Raw genomic sequence first — 20,144 nt, 5'->3', positions numbered from 1 at the left:
CACCGATTCATACATATACCTATATTTCAAAAATGACAAGAGGAGACCATGTGCCTCCACTGTCTAGTGGAGGTGGACCGTCCCGAAACTCAAAATTTGAAACCACAAACAAAGGCACACACAAAACATTTTTATACCCGCCAACACGAAAACTCGAAAAATAAATTTGTCATGTCGGCGCCCTCTAAATAAGGTATTTGTCGAGTTCTCGTCATTTCGTGTTGTCTTGTGTTCGCCCCGCAAACACGCCAGCACAGAATTGCAAAAATGAGCCACCTTAACAAGCCTTTATCCAGCGAAGACACTTCTCCAGACTGTTTTAAGGTTTTGAATAAGGGATAAACTTTACACCGTCCTATAGTCGTTCTGGGAAACGACTGTTTGACTTGCAAAGTCTCCACCGAAACTTTTTACCATTTTTGATAAGCATTACACGTATATGTAATCATTTTCAAAATGAATTAATCAGCTGTGTTTATCAGTGTCGAGATCGCAATGTTGGAGGGTAATATTTACATTAACAACGTCAGCAGGTGTGCTACGATTCGCTTAAGCGCATTGTTTGGTTGATCGTTTATCTTTGACAGTCGTCGTTTGGCCAATTGTGCCACAGACGTACATGTAAATTGAATCGATTGGAATTGAGCTTTAGAGCTATTCAGGAAATGTACTGAATTTTCATTTTGACTTAACGGTAGGTTTCTTTTTTCTTCTGATTAATCTACATCAATTATCATTTAAATGATGACTAGATATTTTTTTCTGTTTCAAATATATTTTTAAACCTGGTGATTTTACTTAATTACAATGTATTTTGCGGAATATGTAAACTGAATATTCAACTGGAAATTGTTTCAGAAAAGTATTTATTTCCTTTTTGTTTCCACTCTATGGAAGTTGCAGTCTAGTTTTCTTATTAGCAACCATTTATATAGTATCACTGAGGAAAAGTCCAGCATTGATCATTCCACGAAAAAAAGATGCGTACTATGATCATGACACACGTGTGTCCGAACGTTATGCTTCGGTTCTGAATATAGCTTAAGGATTATAAAAAACAGGAATTTTGTCCAAGGACTTTGATTATATACATCAAAATTAGAACTTGCATTTATTGCCAACCCTAAGCTTTTGAAATATTATATGATTGTGTTCAACCAGAGATGATTATAATTTCATTACATTACTAGAATCGCTTTGATTACATAAATAGCTATATTATAAATACGTTATTTATAATTTTGAGAGTTCCGCTGGAGAAATGCATTTGCTATATTGATTTCGTTCTCAACGTTTACAACACTAGAATAATAATAATAATAATAATAATAATAATAATAAAAACATTTTTGTCTGGATAATGTTATTATATTTTTAAACATATTTAATATTAAAAAATGGTATCCGAATTCTTACTTAGATCAAACGGAGAATCTTAATGATAAATTTTAAAACAAAACGGAAAATCGACCGTTAGTTTAACGAAGTATTTTATGAATGTAAGAATTACAAATTTATAAATACAGCTTTTTTCGTTTTATTTCTTGGACATCGTTTCTTTTCATGAATATGTCTGTATGCATATTACAAACTTCATGAAAGTATATCTTTTAATATTTTTAATTGTTGGATTAATCTAATCTACTTCAGTTGCAAATACATAAGATGTGTGTACAAATGGAATCGTTTTACAAATAGAGACAAAATATATTCAGAACGGGAGACTGATTAAGATTAATCATTATACCAAGTTAAACACCACCATAAGATAATTGGCATTTAAGACGCATGGCTACAGACTGCATTTACTACTTCTACTTACTGCCTCGCATATAAGAAAACAACATTAGTTATCGTGACTTCTACTATTTAACAGATAGTTTGATCATTGTATATTCTCTATCTGCAATATTAATCCATCTTTCTTTACCAACTATTAAAAGGATTTCCAGAAGTTTTATATGAAACATGCTGCCATATGTTCAGAAGTATTTAAATCATTAACATTCATCGTGACAATAAACATATTTTGGTATGGGAATCATTAGGGAAACTTGCAAAATACTTCAATTCTGCTATTGTTCTTCAGATTGTAAATATAAGATTTGAAATATTAAATGTTTATTCTAAATTACAATTTCATGTTTCCGCTGTCATGCTGTCATGTTTATTATGCATTAAATAATACAGTTCAATATTTAAGATAACCTTTTTCAAGATTTTTTAACTATTTTCGGTTATTTTGAAACGCGTTTTACTCGTTCAATATTTGTTAATGTATTGAGATACGTTTAATCTGCTTTTGATCTCTCAACATACTTACAGATTAACTTGCACCAGGTTATTTTTAAAAAGATGTGAGTGTGCACGAAAGTACAATGAAAAAATCCCTAGACATGATATGAGGTACATCTTACAGCACAGGAAAATTGAAAGTAATGATCTCACATTGTGGCCTTGTCCGAGAAAATCCAGGATGACCACCACTAAATTTAAAACTGCAACTCTATACTCGATTTTGGTGCGAACAGGTCAAATTCAATATTGTTTTAATATATATTCTTTTCGTTTGTTCAAGATGTTCAATTTATAGAAAGAACATTCATAAATGCGTGTATGCTATGTAACACTAGCGAAGAAAAAGAAAGTTGACTTACTATTCGTGGAGGAATATTTGTACTAAACACTACTCTGAAAGTTTGTTGGGTAAATCAACCCCCGAAAAAAAAAGGCGAATTTTAATTCAAACAAATGGAATGATTTTCATTTCAAATTAATTTTTCTCTGTTCCTAATAAAGGAGATTTGATATTGATAGAAACATATGTTCAAAATGTGCCCTCTATAAAAGATAATAGGTAAGGGTAGATTTCCTCAGAGCCACGCATTTGCAAAGTAGGCCCACAACAAAAAGAAGCTGTAAAGTAAAAATATTACAGACGGGTTGCTATAGAAGGGGTAAGGGGTAGAAAAGGGGTGGCAGAGGGGATAGAAGGGGAAAGTAGAACAAGGATTAATATTCAAAGGGAATGCTACGTTCCTTAATCACAGTTACACTACAACGTAAACAACAGTAGCGCAGACATTCATGAACCAAAGACAAACACACACCTACACACACCTAGATAACGTAGATAAACCGACAAGAAAGATATAACAACATTGTATGGCACCACGCAAGACACACAGACGCAAAAGCACACAAACGCACACATATAAGCAGAATAAAACAACAATCGGGCATCCGGCAGCCAAAATTAAGGTAGGCACGATAACTTACTCTTATTAAAGAGGGGAGATGCCAAAACAAGGGCACAGGATGGGGGTGATATGGGGAGTGAGGAGAAAGAAGAAAGGAACGCTAAAAACAAACAAGAAAACATACGCAACTCAAAGTACAAGACAGACAGCAAACAAGCTGAATATAGGGGCACCGCGTTGGAACGAACAGTAACCTATATAAAGGAAACTGGTGGTTTAAACAAATATTTGATTAAAATAAGGAATATGTTTAATTTTCCGAATTTTATAAATTACATATCCATAGTAGTTAGGGTGTGTAAGTCCAAGTTTTAAATGTGTTTGAAGGGACGTATTGTATTTTTCTAACAGTTCCGACGATCTGTAGTAAAATTTACTGAAAGCTTTCTATAGCTTATGATAACGGTAACCCTGTTGTAACATTTTCTTGGTGATATGAAGATTACTGTCATTAAATTCATCTATCTTTGAGCAAACTCTTGCAAAACGAATAAGCTGTAAAATATGGACACCGTATGATGTTGCTCGAGGGACATCTCCATCAAGAGGGGGAAAGTTGACAATTTCAAAACTAAAATCGTCCCTTTTATCATATATTTTCGTTTCAAGATTATTATTCACATTTTTTTTAAATTCAAATCCAGAAATGACGCTTCTAAATCTGAAGTATTAGCCTTGTTAAGCTGAAACTCTTTAGGGTAAATATATTTTACCATTTCTGAAAAATATTGGTTGTCCATGTTTAAAATATCATCAAGATACCTTGAGGTTCCATTAAAAGCTTCAATAAATTCAAATAGTGTCTCAGTGGATAAACTAAGCATAAAATCTCGTTTATAACAGTATAGGAATATATCAGCAATGAGGGGGCGTAGTTGGTTCCCATCGGGATACCGATTACTTGTCTGTAAGTTTTATTGCCAAACTTGATAAATGTATTATCTAGTAGAAACTTTAGAGCTTCACAAACCTGATCACAACTCCATAGGTTGTATCTCTAAAATGCACTGTTACGAAAGAATGCTCTAGTTTCCTTGCAAGCCAGATAATTAAGGTTTTCTCAGTTAAAGCTACTAGTTTGTCTTTAATAAGATTATGTGGTAAATTAGCATAAAGATTAGAAAAATATATGTATTTGTCTTCGAACATTTGAAGTGTTTGTTTTTTAACTTTGTGTTAACATCTCCAGAGTTCTTGATTGACCAAAACAGATTAACCCCCGAGTTGTCATAAACCTTGATGCAATACTTCTGCACGTGGTCTTTTATTGCAGTTAGACAAGAAGTCAAACGTACGGAAATGTTTTTTTGTAGTGCATAAGGTTGAATTTGCAATGAATCGAGCTTTATATGGAGTATTGTGAAGTTTAGGGTTCCAATATAGAGTAGGGAGCTTCATTTGACTGTCGTCAAGTGCGACATTATAATTGATACAATGATTTGCATTACTTTATGCAATAGTTTCCTCATTTAGTTTTGAAAACTGGTAAGTTTTTGTATGTTTCAGTTCATTTTGTAATGCTTCTGTGTAGAAAATGCGTCATATAATAATAATGTTAAGAAGCTTTGTCTGCAGGAGTAAAAACAAAATTCGTATGTACGTTGGATAAAGCTTTCTTTAAACTTCGAAGTGAAAACTTTGGTTTAGGAGGTAATAAGGAAGGATTTGATTCATAAAATTTAACTCGAGTTTTAATGGTTATAAATATATTCTTGTTCCCATTCAGTGAGAGCGTTCTGATCTGCATTTTCCTTCCGACATCATTTTTAATATAGTCATCAATATACTGAGTTATTTCAGAGAGAAACTGTTCAAAGTTAATGGACGAGGGAATTCTATATTTTGGACCTTTGGAAAAAATATTTCTGATTCTTTTACCATTAAAAATCTTACAATTACCCGTTATGTCATGGCAAGCTGGTTTGTAACAGTATTTAGATTTTTTACAGTTAAACTATCTGGAACATTAAGTTCTATATCTAAAGCCGAGATAATTTGATTGTAATTAAATATAACGTTTCTAACTGGTTTATTATATATGTAACAGATAATAGGTGTTTCTGAATTATTGAAATATTTAGGAATAGAATTAACTACATATTGGTCTCTCAAAATACTAGGTGAATCAACAAACTCGATTCCTTTATTTATGAAAGATAATTTTAGACAGTTTCGTTTATGATCGGATTTAGAATCAATGTAAGGTATAATGTTGTGTATAAGTTTGTATCAATGAAGCAGTGTCGTAAAATGGATATGTACGCATATAAATATTATGTCTCAACAAAGAAACAGGTAAAGAGGTTAAAGACGATAGCATAGGATGTCTACCAGAGCGTTTTAGTATCATATGGCTATCAAAAACACTCATTTTTTTACGAAGTTTACGTTTGATATTCCCATTTCGTCGGACACCATGAGAACGAGTATTGCGTCTTCTTGGGGAATAGATAGAGAATATATCAATTCCGGAATCTTTTGAAATATTTCCCTTTTGATGAATGTATCATTTAAACCTAATGGAAAGGGTTTTTGTAGAAATTTAATCCATTTAAGTTCAGAGATATGTCTGTCATACTTTAATTGTTCAACAGCTTGAGTAGAAACATTTTTAACCGAATGTACAGTTTTACGAAAATGACTGTATAAGAAGGTTCGAAATTTATTATTAACAGTGTTCCCGAAATCTGGTTTTACGAGGTATTTTCGTTTGCCGAACATACTGTATACCACAATTACGGGCATTTCATGTCAGAAAATAGATAACATCAGAGGAATTTCAAGAAAGTTTGAATGAATATTTATACTGAAATTTCTGTTATTAACAGTAGAACGTATTGTCAAATTAGTATTAACATGAGAACAGCAGATGCACCTATCAAAATGGCACTTAGAGACTGAGTGAAACCTAACGAACTCAGTAGCAAATGTTTTCATGTTGTATTTTCTAAGAATAAGTCATTTAATTGGTGAAATCAGTACTTTTAAATTATTGTTGTAAAGTGCAGTGTTTTTAATAGTTTTCTTCGAATTATCTAATGTAAAGGTAAATAACCACCAGCCGCCACATAATAGCTAGTGGATACGGATGATAAGTACCTACTGGACACGTTAGATATCACACACTTAGTATTTTTCTTTGTATCAGTACTTCTATTTATTATTCTGCTCATTTTATTTTAAAAGGAAGAGCCATTATGCATCAAGCGAAATTGGAAATCAATATGGGAATTAAAACTTTATTAAAATCAAACAAGAATTCTGGTTGAACAACATTTTCTTGACGATAACTTGAAAACAAAATACTAATAATAATAATTAAAGGGTGTAGAAAGAACCAGAATAAGATAAAATAATGCTTAAAAGGAGGCAAACGTTTTACATAATTTATTTACTAAAACATTGTATGTCCCTTTCGGCAAACCGAAGCATTTAAAGTTTTTATTTTTCTATTTAATTTTTTTTCTATGTGAAAAACATGTAATCATAATAAACCTAATGAAGTTTCTATTCCTATTATGAGAAGCAAAAATTTTCGATTTTCGAAGAGTAGAAAATTTCAAAATACAAGTCAGATAACAGGACATTGTTTTTATCAGTTTTAAGTGTCTACTTCGGGGATAGTTTGGACATAACTGAGTCACATACAACTCAAAACCTATGCAGGCCATATTTCCTATATTCCTATATTTTTGATAAAATTCCTATATTCTAAAATTGTTTCTATATTTCATTTAGTAATTAAGACGTAAGTAAATGATTGTTTCCCGTAACATGCTAAAAAAATTAGGGTAGGTAGGTCGGTGATGTTTTTTTTTTTGTATTAAGTGGTACTTTTTGGAAATAATTTTGTGTCAAAAAATAAATACAAATAAGGGGGTTATGCCTTAAGAGTATCAGTAAATTGATTTCTAACACTAATTACCATATTTAAAGCATAATATGGCCGTTTTGCAACTTTTTGTTGTTAAAAATAATATCTCCAAGGCCATAAAAACATTCATAGTCAGGCAAAAATGCTGGGTAGGTCGGGATACAGGGAACAAACTTTTTTTTTTTTTTTTAGATTTTTTTTTCATGTATTTTTTCTGATTTTTTATATGACTGATTTGGCTCTGGAAGCTGATAAACATGAACAAATGGCTCAAGCTTTTAAGTACAAAAAAGGTGTTTGAACTCTATAGTTTAGCGTACAGAACGCGGGTTATAACAGCAGACAAAGTCTTCACTAAGATGTTGCATCAATATTATATTCATAGAACGCTGATAAATTAACATTAAGATATAAAGCCTTTGCTAAAGGGCCAAAGTGTCTTTGCAGTTGCCTGTACTGCCAATGAACAGACTATCAAACCAAGTCTGCACTTTTGATTTCTGTGTTTTCAAAAGTCCCCTTATTTCAGATTATTATTTTTCAAATGAAAATAGAAAACTTGGACAAAATGCAAGTATGAAGCATTTCAATGAGGTTTTACAGAATACTAAAGGGTAAGAAATTGATCTGATTTTTTTTTGGTGTGAGGGTGTAATGTAGCAGTCTGCATATTATTATATCGTCCCATCATACACTGCCTATATTCCAAGTTTAATACCAATAAAGTTATGCTGGACACAATATAACATAGGCAAATATGACCTTGACCTTTGACCTACCATCCTGGTTCATGCACTTTGCCAATAATAAATAATTCACAAACAAGTTTTTATTGGAACACCAAAGGGAAGAAATTCTGATTCTTTTATGGAAGTCCATAAAAAGAATTTAAGTCCGCAAAAGAATCCTTACCAGGTACAGATATCAAAATGAACCTAAAATCTGAGGTACCTTACATGTTGTACCACAGGAAAGTGATCTTGTTTTTCCCTACGGGCAATAATAAAACAGTTACAAAATAAGCTATTTATAGTAACAACAAAGGGAAGTAATTCTAAAGAAAGGGATCTTCCAAGTTTTGTTTTGTTTTGTTTAACGTCGCACCGACACAATTATAGGTCATATGGCGACTTCCCAGCTTTGATGGTTGAGGAAGACCCCAGTCCGCCACCCCCACCCCCCACCCCCGTGTATTATTTCATCACGAGCAGGCACGTGGGTAAAACCAAAGGCCTTCCGCAAGCCAGATGGATGGCTTCCTCACATGATGAATTCAACGCCCGGAGTGAGGCTCAAACCCACATTGATTAGGGGCAAGTGATTGAATGTCAGCGACCTTAACATCTCGGTCACGGAGGCCCCCGATCTGCCAAGTTAAGAATGTATTTTAAGTGAAATATGACTGGCAGATTTGACCTTGCAATGACATTGACCTTTGACCTACAGGCTCGGGTTATGCACGCTGCAAATCGACTCATTGTACCCCACCTGCGTGCAAAGTTTGAAGTCAATACCTTGCATGGTTATTTAGTTATGCTCCGGTCACAAAATACGACGGATAGTTTTGACGTTTTAACTCAGTTTGTGACCTTCACTTTTGACATACAGAGCCGTTTCAAGGGCTATGCACATAGTCTAATCACCATCTACATATATGTCAAGTTTAATGTCAGTATCTTAAATGGTTGTAAAGTTACGCTCCGGACACGAATTATGACGGACGGACTGACATATGGACAGAAGCACGAGCTATCACATAATACGTCCGTTTTTTTTTTCAAAACAGGCGTATAAAAGGGCAATTCCTTGCAAAAGACAACCATTTGAGAGCCACCGTGGGATACTTTTCCTGTGGGCGCGGGGTGTAGGAAACTCATTGCAACATACAAGTGCATCAACAATTGCAAGGGGCTGCATTTAGGACACTGAACAACACTGTTTATGCCTGGGAAGCATGTCAGTTGTTTGGAAATTATTCGGGAGCTCAGTTTTCCCATGTCCGACCCACACCCCACACCCCCCGCCCCCAACTCCCCACCCCCGCTCCCACCACCAGTACCTATAGGCCTACTGTCAGGCATTAAAATTGTAGCATTATTGTAGCAGTCAGCAGTATTCTTCCACTATGTATTTTAAAATATTTAATTATAAAATATTCGTAATATAGGAAATCATCAGTGTCATAATGATGAGGTTATAAATCAGGTCAGTTTGTGATACCTGTACATGTACAATGACCTTCACTGTCCTTCAGACTTTAAAAGTGGTGGTACATGTCCTCTAAGATGCATTATAATTATGTTAACATGTTTTAATAATCAGACAATGCAGGCAGAATATTAAAAGAATCATAATATAAGCCCTTTTATTTGAATGGATGTGAGCTTTTGCATCTTATTCTTGGGAAAATAGAACACAATATCAAAATATTTTGCTTTAAGGCAGGAATGGCAAAATTAATGTCAAACAGACTAGTTGCGCACTGGAGCAGTTCAGAGCGCAGCTAGTCCATCTGCATTAAACTGTTTAAAAATCAATTTGCATCAACAAAAATGCACTTACAAAAATCGCTCACTTAGAATCACTCGCCTCGCACCGCTGTTGGTTCCAAATATAGCAGAACTTGGTCCCAATTTTATGAAAACAAAAATTCCGGACTTGCTTCGTATAGACCATGACGAAATGACACTTTAGACCGTTTATTTCCAAAGAATTAACCTATTTATAACAAATATTTCAACGTCGGTTTAAACGCCAGATGATTATGTATATGTAAATCAAAAGAATAAGTATAGTATGAGGCACTTCTGCAATACATGCATGATAGGTTATGAATGTAGGTAAGACAAAATTCAAACGTAGGCATGAGAAGACCCGTTTATAAAACAAATATTCATTCAAGATGGGGGAAACTGGCAATGTAGGTATGTTGTTGCGACCTTGACCTTTGATATCAGAAACAACAAGGGTCATGTACTGACTACAGGTTATAATCCAGTGACCTTCGACGAGCAAAAGCAAATCAATCAGACCTTGACCATTGCAGTACCGACCTCAAAATCAAAAGAGCTTATCTCCTGAAATATGACTGCCAGAAACCCATACGTTCTCGTATCATAAACGATTTTCTCTGTGCCCTTGTCCCGTCAACAGCAAAATCATCAAGGGTCATATATTGAAAACAGAAAATGAATCTGTGAAGTTAGAGCAGAAGGAGCAAGTCTTCTATAGTTATAAGCAAAAACAGTTAAATGGTCAGTAACCCTGACCTTCGAAATACTGACACATAAATGGTATGGATCACTTACTGACCAAAATCAATCTCACTAGGAAGTTTAATTGCTGTAGGCTAGAGGGTTCTTCAGATATTGACCGAAAACATTTTCAGTCTAGAGGTCCCCACGATATTCAACCAACTGACCCATAATGATCATTTAATGACCATAGGAAAGCATAGTTCTAAATCTGTCAGCCAAAGCCCTCTTGAAGTATACAGCAGACCGAATTTTCAGTCTCAACGTCATTGTGACCATGACCATTAACCTACTGATCCAAATCAATAGAAGTATATTGACCGCAGACAATTCTATAAAGCTTGACGGCAGTAGGCCAATGCACTCTTGAAATATAGGTCAGAAACTTTTTTCAGTCTCAAAATCATTAGGAAAGTTAACCTACTGACCCCAACAACATTAGGCGTCATCTATTACCTACAGGCAATAGTCCCATGAAATTTGACTACGTAGGCTCAAGTATTCTCTAGTTACTGCTCATACAAGCTATATTCCCCGCACCTGTTATGGATAGTGAAAAGGCTGATGGTATTGGGTGGAAGCATTGACGTTGTTAAGTATATTTTACAATCCATGTATGACGACATTAATGAATTTGAAAATCCTTCAAGGGGTTTAGGAAATACAGAGCGGACACAAAATGGAAGGCTCAAACATTTGACCTTGAGTTGTGACCAACATGGCAGACTCATAAGTTCTGCACATTGTCTTGATAAGGTAATAATTTGACCCAAGTTTCATGATTATCCTTCAAGGGGTTAAGGAGATACGGAGCGGACACAAAATGTTACGGACAGGGCGAAGACCATTCCTATAACATTAGGATTAAAAACAATGCTGACAGACCAACATTGAGCAAAACTATTTACCACCTCTTCTTTGAAGTTGGGCCGGTGGTCATGTGGTAACACGCTTGTCTGTCAACTAGAGGTCCGGGGTTCGAATCCCGGTCCAGGCACTGGAAATTTCCGAGATGCTCTTGAGTTGCTCCCACCTAACTAGAGACCTGTACTGGTTCTTCCCAGGAAAGACGGCTTCGCGTGTATCGGTGCTATACACCGGGCATGTCTATTCGAAAAGAGCTAGGCTAAGTTAGCCGGACACGTCTGCATCTGGAAAGTTCTCTCTGTCTGTTCTGGGGGCTTTATCTCACTATGTCACTCTGGTCAGATCGCTCTGTGTCTGTACTAGTAAAGGATGATTTCGCGCCCTGTGTGGCTGCAGTATATGTAAAGCGCCTTTAAACGTGTTTATCATGAAAAGGGCGCTATATAAATCTGGAATAATAATAATAAATATGACATTTGACATGAATGTCTCCCTATGCGAAATTTAGACACAAAAGCATTTGCCTTGTGAATAATGGCCTTTGAGGTAAGCACCATGAGCTTGAACTTTCATCTAGAGACGAATCGTCTTGTTATAGCGTTTATATCTACTCACATTAACTAAACTTCACTGCAAACATTTATGTTTGGTACCAGTCTATTAACACGATGGTTAAGTGGTAGCTTAAAAAATAAAGTGTCTAGAGGTACGGATCCGTACCTCTAGAATCTGATTCTAGAGATACGGATCCGTCTCTAGACGTCTCTCTGTATAGACCTCCGTTTGTCTAGTGATTAAGGATCATTTACATTTCAAATTTTGTTGAAAATGAAATAACAAATATGACTTCATCAGTATTCTAAAACTTGGATCTAAATGGTTTACAGATAGCTAACAACATTCACCCGATCTGTTACATTTTCTATCGAAACGTAAAAATCCGAGGAATACCAAATAAATCACGAGGACTCGAACTGACAGAAAAAAAGATAAAGATTAAACAAAATCCCGTTAACTATGTTGTGAAAACATTAATGATAATTAACCCTTAGGGTATATATGTTTTCCACACATTTAGTAGCCTTCCGTTACGAGATACAGTTTCTTTTACTTAATGTTGGTTAATAGATCATTAAACCATAAGTTCCATGCAAATTATCATTATGTCTTGTTAAATAACTAAATAAATAAAGGTGCATATTATTATTTCTAATTTTTTTTCTGCTGAATTTCAAATATATATTCATTCAAGGGTTACATTCACTCATTAATCTGTTTAATAGCAACAGTTTATTTACGATAAACTAATCGGCACGGATCAGCGAGTGTGTTGATTTGGAGTTCCTCGGAAACATATAGGTTTTGAAAGAGAAGGTAAACAATCGGGCGAACGCTGGTATCTGTAAACCATTTAGATCCTAGTTTTAAATGAACACTGGTAAAGTCTTATCTGTTATTTCATTTTCAACAAAATTTCAGATGTAAATAACCCTAAATCCCTACAATAAGGAGGTTCGTATCCCTAGAAATCTCCTAACAGGCTTGTCTAGCGGTACGGATCCGTACCTCTAGAATCAGATTCTAGAAGTACGGATCCGTAGCCCTAGACACTTCCTAAAAAAATAAGAAGTTGTCTGTGCTTTTCAAATTATATTTCTTTTTAGAACTTTATAATAAATGTTCAAAAATCACAGCTCTGCTTTCAGTTCTGTAAACATCGGTCTTTGATGGATACCGGAAAATTGAAGAAAAAAGAAGAAATCAGTTAAGATATACATAAGAACTGTTTGTACTACGTGTATGCCCAATGATGGGTTGCCCCATTTTCAGTCCTAATCATACCATGTATGGTGACTGTAAGAGCAACTGAGTACATCAGTACACACTGACTCATGAATAATAAAATTTGTGATAAATATAAAAACATAAAACAGGTCATGTGCCCTCATTTGAAAACAAAAATGGGAGAGGAACTTACAATGATGCTATAGACCAATTTTAAATGAAAATCAAGCAAAAAGAGAAAGACATTTAGTTTCTATTTTTAGTTCTAGTGGTCCCTAAAAGAGGCCAAGCGAAGTAATTTAATAGAGGTCTTTATAAGAATGCTACAGACCATGTTTGATGAAGATTCATCAAGTTCATCAAGCACTTCCTGAGAAGAAGTTGTTTTGAGATATTTCTATTTTTAGTTCCGACAGCCCCTTAAAGGGACCAAGTGTCCCCATTTGAAAAAAAAATGGAGAGAACCTCATAACAACGCTACAAACCAGGTTCAACTAAAGCTATCACTGAAGTTGATGAATAAACCCCAATGCAAGCATTGGTACAGTATCTTGCAATTTGACGCACACAAAAGTTCATATTTAAGTGGATTGTATATATATAGACTCTATGTACAGAGTATAGTAACAAAAATCAAAGTAACATGACTCGACAGAATATTTTTCTGAATCATGCATAAGTAGGGTTGGTATTGATCACCTGTGTTCAGTTTCATAAAATTGTGTGCAGTGGTTCGAGGGATCAGGCGCGCACAGGATTGCTTTTATGCAGACACTAAGTATATAGCATAGTACCAGTAAACAAAATCCTGCAGAATATTTATCTAAAAGAACGTAACATGCACAATGCACAACTAGGGTTGGTACTGATCACTTATGTTAAGTTTCAATTAAATTGTGTACATGGTTTCAGGAGATTAGGCGCGCATTAAATTGCATATGCAAACTCTATATATATAGTATAGTAACAAAAAAAAAAGACCTGTAACTCTGCATTTTTTCTGAAAGAACCAAACATGCACAACTAATGTTGCCACTGATCACTTGTGTGAAGTTTCATTAAATGGTGTCAAAAGGGATGAGGAGAGTTGGTTCGCACAAGAGTGTGTCTATGGACAGACAGACAGAAGACAAACCTGAAACCAGTATATCCCCTTTACAACTTCATTGTTCCAGGGCACAATGAAGATACATCAAGCGCTTCATGAGATATAAGTTTGAATCAAAGCCTTAAGGTCATAACAAATACAATATAGTAAAAGTGCATCAAATTTAATTAGATATTCTAGGTAAGAAGAGGCCCGAATAGGCCTAAGTCGCTCACCTGAAGAGAACCTTGACCCTCTGACCTTTCTAAATCAAAGTTCATTTAAACGAACATCCTTTAAAAAGTTCATTAAAATACAATTTATTTGAAGGTTTTTTCTATATTTTTTTCTGTGACGGCCCAAAAATGTTTTACAATTTGAACTAGCTTCAAGACAATAAGCTACCTATTCTTTTTTCTATTTTTAACTCTGGTGTCCCCTGAATACAATAGAGAAGGACCCTAAAATGATGCTACAGGCCAAAGCTGAAGGTCTGTTAAGCAGTTCATGCGAGGTTTTCTCTATTTTCAGCTCTTTTGGCCCCTAATTTGGGTCAAGTGCCCCATTTAACAAGTTTGGAAGAGAACTCTATAATGGTCCTTCACACCAAGTGTGACGAAGATCCAGCCAGAGTTTCATGGGAAGATATCATTTAAAGGTTTTTTTTGAAGTCTAGCGCCCCCTAATAGGGCCAAACAGCTCCACTTGAACAAATCTGAGAGAGGACCTTATAATTATGCCCCAGATCAAGTGTGATGAAGATCCATCATGCAGTTCAAGGGAAGAAGTTGTTTAAATGTTTATCTATTTCCAGCTGTAGCAGCCCCTAAAGGTGTGAAGTGTCCCCAGTTGAACAAAGTGGCCTGACGCTACAAAGCAAGTTTGATGAAGATCGCTCACCTGAGTAACATACCATAACAGTGTAAACCTATTTGACATAGTGATTTCATTGAGACAAATTTTCATTAAGATTGGACCACAAATATGGCCTCTTGAGTGTAAACAAGCACATATTTGATTTGACCTAATGACCTAGTTTTTGACCCCTTATGCCACAGAATAGAACTCTTTCAAAATACCATAAAAGCATACATTCTGACAAAGATTTGGGATTGTAGAAAAGAAGTCGCCTCTATTATATCAGCTTCTCCAGTACACCTTCAGATCATCAGAAATATATTAAAACGTCAGTAACAACCAAGCATTTCGAACATAAATCAGCAAATAGAAACAAAAATTAAAAGACAATCGAGCGATTTCATAGTAACTACACCGTCAAAATCGCTGGATTAAGCTTTAATTCTTGTTTTCTACTTGTTGCTTTATGTTTGAAAACCTACCATATAGTTGCATATTGCATGCGATCAAGGTGTTTGTAACTCTTTGATTTTTTAAATGTTTTTGAAATGTTTAAAACCTTCAATGTAACAAAAATCAAGCTTGTGTAGAATTATTTATCATTTTCTGGGCTATATCTCAACAAAGCGAACGTGTATTGTCGATATTTTTGACAAAAATATAAAGTGAAACGAAAACTGAATGATTTTTATAGGTGATAACTTTATGATTCTTGAACATTTTCCCCATTATATTGTTGAAAAACAGTCAACGTGTTTTACCGATCCATAACCTGGGCGCGCAAATCAACAGGTATTCTAAAAGCATGTGTTCAATGTTTTAAACAATCATTTTTATTTCTCTTCAAACATTACATGTGTGCATGCCACATAATGCTTAGGTAAATAATATTACAACTTCAAAAATAATATAAGTATTTACATTTTTTCTCAATATTTTGTCTTAAAAATACCTGCTTTCATTCATTCAAACGTAAGTTAACAGTTTCCATATTTTTGGATATAGTTTATACTGTGATGGTGTTTTTGGCTAAATGTAACGTTGTAAAGGCAGTTCCTTTAAGAAGCTATTCCAATAATTTCATCTTTTATTTCTATTTTCAGAAGCGTTAGGCCAACTAGGGGATCATATTTAAAATCGCTAAGACATTTTTCTTTACCCTCTCAATGGGGATGTGCAGGAAATTCAATAAAGGTAAGCTGTCTCTGTCATATTTTGCAGCATTTCTAGTATGTGTATTCCTGCTATTCACCGAAAATGATTCTAAGATAAGGCAAATATCTCCAAACTCTAATGCAATGTTTGTACCAAATCATTTCAACAAAACTTATAGAATTGGAGTTTTGATAATGTGTAACTACAAAGACAACAGGGACTCATTATCATTGATGGCTACACAATTATTAGAACAAAACATTCCATCTATCTATAGGACAGTGGAAAATGGTCATATATACAATATATACGTCGGTGTTACTGAAAGTGTACGAGAACAGGTTTCGTCTCAATATAATGATTTATTTGTTATGTCGTTAGATAATAACACCTTTTCAGACGGAATTAATTCACTCGCTACGAAAGCACTCAGCGATCAGATTGAATATTTTGCACTGTCAAGTTTTAGTGCAGAGTTCAATCTAAATACTTGGACGTCGCAGGCGATATATTCATTAAAAGGACACTGCCCATCAGATGTTGGTGTTGTTCTTCAGTATTGTTGCAATACAAATACAATAGCAATAGTTCATAGAACACATTTTAATTTATTTGGTAATTTGTTACCACCGAAGCTGAATATTACTGACTCAATAGCATGGCTTCGGAGAATGTATTTCTCAAATCATCTATCTACATTACCTGTCAACACAGAGCCGTACAATGCTAATCTGTTAAAAAGAGCAATTCATGAATATGAACGCAAGGATATAAGCTTAAAGAACAGCTTACAATCTGATAAAACACTTTGTGTAATTTCATATTCGCTATACGGTTCGGATCCCCGATACATTGCCGGCGCTTTACAGAATTCATATCTACTAACAATAGTATACCCTGGATGGCATTTATGGATATATCACGACAACAGCGTACCCCAATCGATTCTGGATACAATTTGTAATCAGTCTAGGACTAAGTGCATCAATATGTCATCGAGTGCGATTATAAACAAGAGGTCTTGGAGGTTTCTTGTTGCATCTGAAAGAAACGTTTCTCGTTATATCATACGAGATATTGATTCAAGACTTAGTTTTCGCGAGAAAGTGGCAGTTAACGAATGGATATATTCAGGCCGAAAGTTACATACCATGCGAGATCACCCTAACCAGAACTATTTCATAAACGCCGGTATGTGGGGTGGAATGAGTGAAACATATCCAAATATGGAACATGCTCTGTTTGCAAATTATTTGACAGACGAATATACAAGCGATTCAGATTTCCTTACTCATGTAGTTTGGCCGGCTGTAAAACACTCCGTCATGCAACACGACTCAGTGCTTTGTATTAAATTTGGAGGAGTGCATTTTCCTACTTCTCGCATTGGATATGAACACGTTGGAAGTGTATACATCAATGGAACACAGAGACAAAATGATATCATTGCATTAAAACTGTTTAAAGTTCATTATAAATGCAATACGTAGTGATGTAAATTATTTTAAAGAAAATAATTACAATGATTTAAGAATTATTCATAGGTATCATTGTCAAGAACCAAAACTTGTTAAAATGAAAGCAGCAAAGCGTCGCCAATGACATGAAGTGTGCAGGATGTGACTGTATTTTACATTAAAAACCATATCGCTTTTCACCTGATAGCTATCAAAAATGCCCTCTATGTAGTTGTAAGTAGACGAGCATAAAGTATCTTCCTTTTCATTGAGCATGATAATGTTGTAAGATAGAATTTGCTTTGGATAATGTGCGATCTCCGGTTGATAAATAAATATATGAAGACTATATTGGAAATACTTTCCATTAGATAGAACACTATCATTAAATATTTTTGTGTATCTGAGAATAATCTTTGCTGCTATTTGTTAGGTGTTTTCAAAGTAGTAGAATTCATTTTATGTGTGATTGAATTCATGTACAGTTAAATACAAAGAATGTGATTGGTATTCATGTTTATAAGAATAACGTTTGTAGTGTTATCTTCTAAATCAATCAAATAATAAAGGCTGTAAGGAAGGTATTGCATGCATTTGTCATATTGATTGACAAACTTGCTTTCGTCATTTTACATAACGCAGTACTTGTTTGAAAGAACATGTGCATGATTTCTGAAGAATAGGCTAAGGGCCATAAATCTGACCTCTACAGTGTTAACAAGCGTTTCCTTTGATTTAAGTGGTGACCTAGTCTTAACCTCACATGACCCAGTTTCGAACTTGGCCTTGGAAACATCAAGATAAACATTCGTAGCAATTTTCATGAAAATAGGCTAAGGACCTTAAATATGACCTCTAGAGCGTTTACAAGTTTTTCTTCTGAGTTGAGGTGATCTTGTTGTTGATCCCACATGACCCAGTTTCAAACTTGGCCAAGGAATCATCAAAATTAACATTCTAACCAAGTGTCATGAAGATAGAGTAATAAATATGGCCTCAATAATGTTAATAAGCTTTTCCTTTAATTTGACCGGGTGACGTAGTTTTTGACCCCAAATGACCTCGTCAAACTTGGCATTTTCTGGCTGAAATGGCCAAAATAGAAATATTTGCCCCTTTCATAGGCAGTAACTCCAGACGGGATCTATCCGGTATACGAAAGGAACCAAAATCTTATTGTGACTTAAGTTGTGTGTAAGTCTGGTTGAAATCGAATGGAAATTGTTCTTTCTATCGTGTTCACAAGGTAAATTTTAACAAATGTTGGCTCTTTCAGGGGTCAATCAGGAGCCATAACTCCGGAACCTATTATTAGATCTAACGGATTCAACATAGAATCCGAGATTTATTGTTGTGAAAAATAGTTTGCAAGTTTGTATCAAATCGAACTATAAATAAAGTCTATATATGGCTGCAAAATCCACAATAGCACATTTTGGCCCTTTAATGGTCTATAACTATGGAATTCATTACGGGATCTGGCCATTTTTTTAAATGAACACAGATATTATAAAACATGCCAAAACAAATCACATAGAGATCACATTATTTAATTGTCAATAATGTTCACTTAACCAAACACAGTGAGGAAACAATGGATCCAAATTTCTAACACAGCATGTAAATTACTGCCTCTATTTTGTAATGTACGCGTTTATATCAGGGATGTGATTGAGCTGAAGTCAGAAGGACTGAAAATATATTTGGGGTAGGGGTTTGGAGGCCGCCTAAGGCTTCCAACGGCGAAGCCCTGGTTGGGGTGACAGGGGAGGAAGCCTCCTGTCGCATATAAACAATTTCTGGCTTTCTAAACCCTTTAGAATGGCTCTCCTTTGTTGAAATATGGTGCAGTATAATGTCAAAAAATATTCACAAATAACCAGATAACAGACATGTTTATTTGTGTAGCATCACACCATGCATTGAACACTGTAAAATAACAATTAATGATGAATATTAGTGTTGACAGTTGAACCTTTCATGTCTTGAGCAGATTTAAAGTTGATAAAACAAATTTTAAACAAGAGTGCCAGAATGTCACAACATACGCCCGTCATAGCAAATTTCTTTACATTAGCACCTTTATTTGCAAACGGAATTTTAATTCTGAGGTTGTGAAGCAATTCTTATAATACCTTAAAATACATCTAAAAATAGAAAGTAACATCCCTGTTGTACCACATAAAAGTGGTCTTAGTGTATCCCTACTGTCAATTATAAAAATGTACAATATAACTTTTATAGTAACAACAAAGGGAAGTTATTCTTAAAATCAAAATTATGTCCACAAAAAATCCTTACCAGGTAGACATGAGTCAAAATACAACTCAATATTAAATATGACATGCATGCTGTGCTACTTAAAAGTGGTCTCGACTTTTCCATACGACCAGAAATAAAAAGATTTCAATATAAACTATTTATAGCACCAACAAATGGTGTTATTTGAAATAGGGACTTGGTTCTTGCACATGACACTCTGTCTCATGATAGTGAAAAATTGTGCCAAGTTACATAAAAAACCCTCCATGCTGAATAAGAAATGCT

The 20,144-nt window shown here is 34.7% G+C and overlaps 1 protein-coding gene across 2 annotated transcripts; it reads left to right on the top strand.

Moving 5' to 3' along the window:
- Positions 1–475: 475 nt before the first annotated feature.
- Positions 476–18,181, top strand: LOC123566031 (uncharacterized). Of its 2 annotated transcripts, none has more exons than XM_045359854.2 (2): positions 476–694; positions 16,089–18,181. In XM_045359854.2, exon 2 carries the CDS (start codon positions 16,152–16,154, stop codon positions 17,628–17,630), a length of 1,479 nt encoding a protein of 492 aa, XP_045215789.1. In that variant the 5' UTR covers positions 476–694; positions 16,089–16,151; the 3' UTR covers positions 17,631–18,181. The 2 variants fall into 2 exon arrangements, with proteins under 2 accessions (XP_045215789.1, XP_045215790.1); XM_045359855.2 differs by lacking the exon at positions 476–694 and adding an exon at positions 3,102–3,261.
- Positions 18,182–20,144: the final 1,963 nt, after the last annotated feature.

The sequence above is a fragment of the Mercenaria mercenaria genome, chromosome 8 (genome assembly GCF_021730395.1).
Source record: "Mercenaria mercenaria strain notata chromosome 8, MADL_Memer_1, whole genome shotgun sequence".
Taxonomy (NCBI): Eukaryota; Metazoa; Mollusca; class Bivalvia; order Venerida; family Veneridae; genus Mercenaria; species Mercenaria mercenaria.
This window is presented reverse-complemented; position numbering and strand designations above follow the sequence as displayed.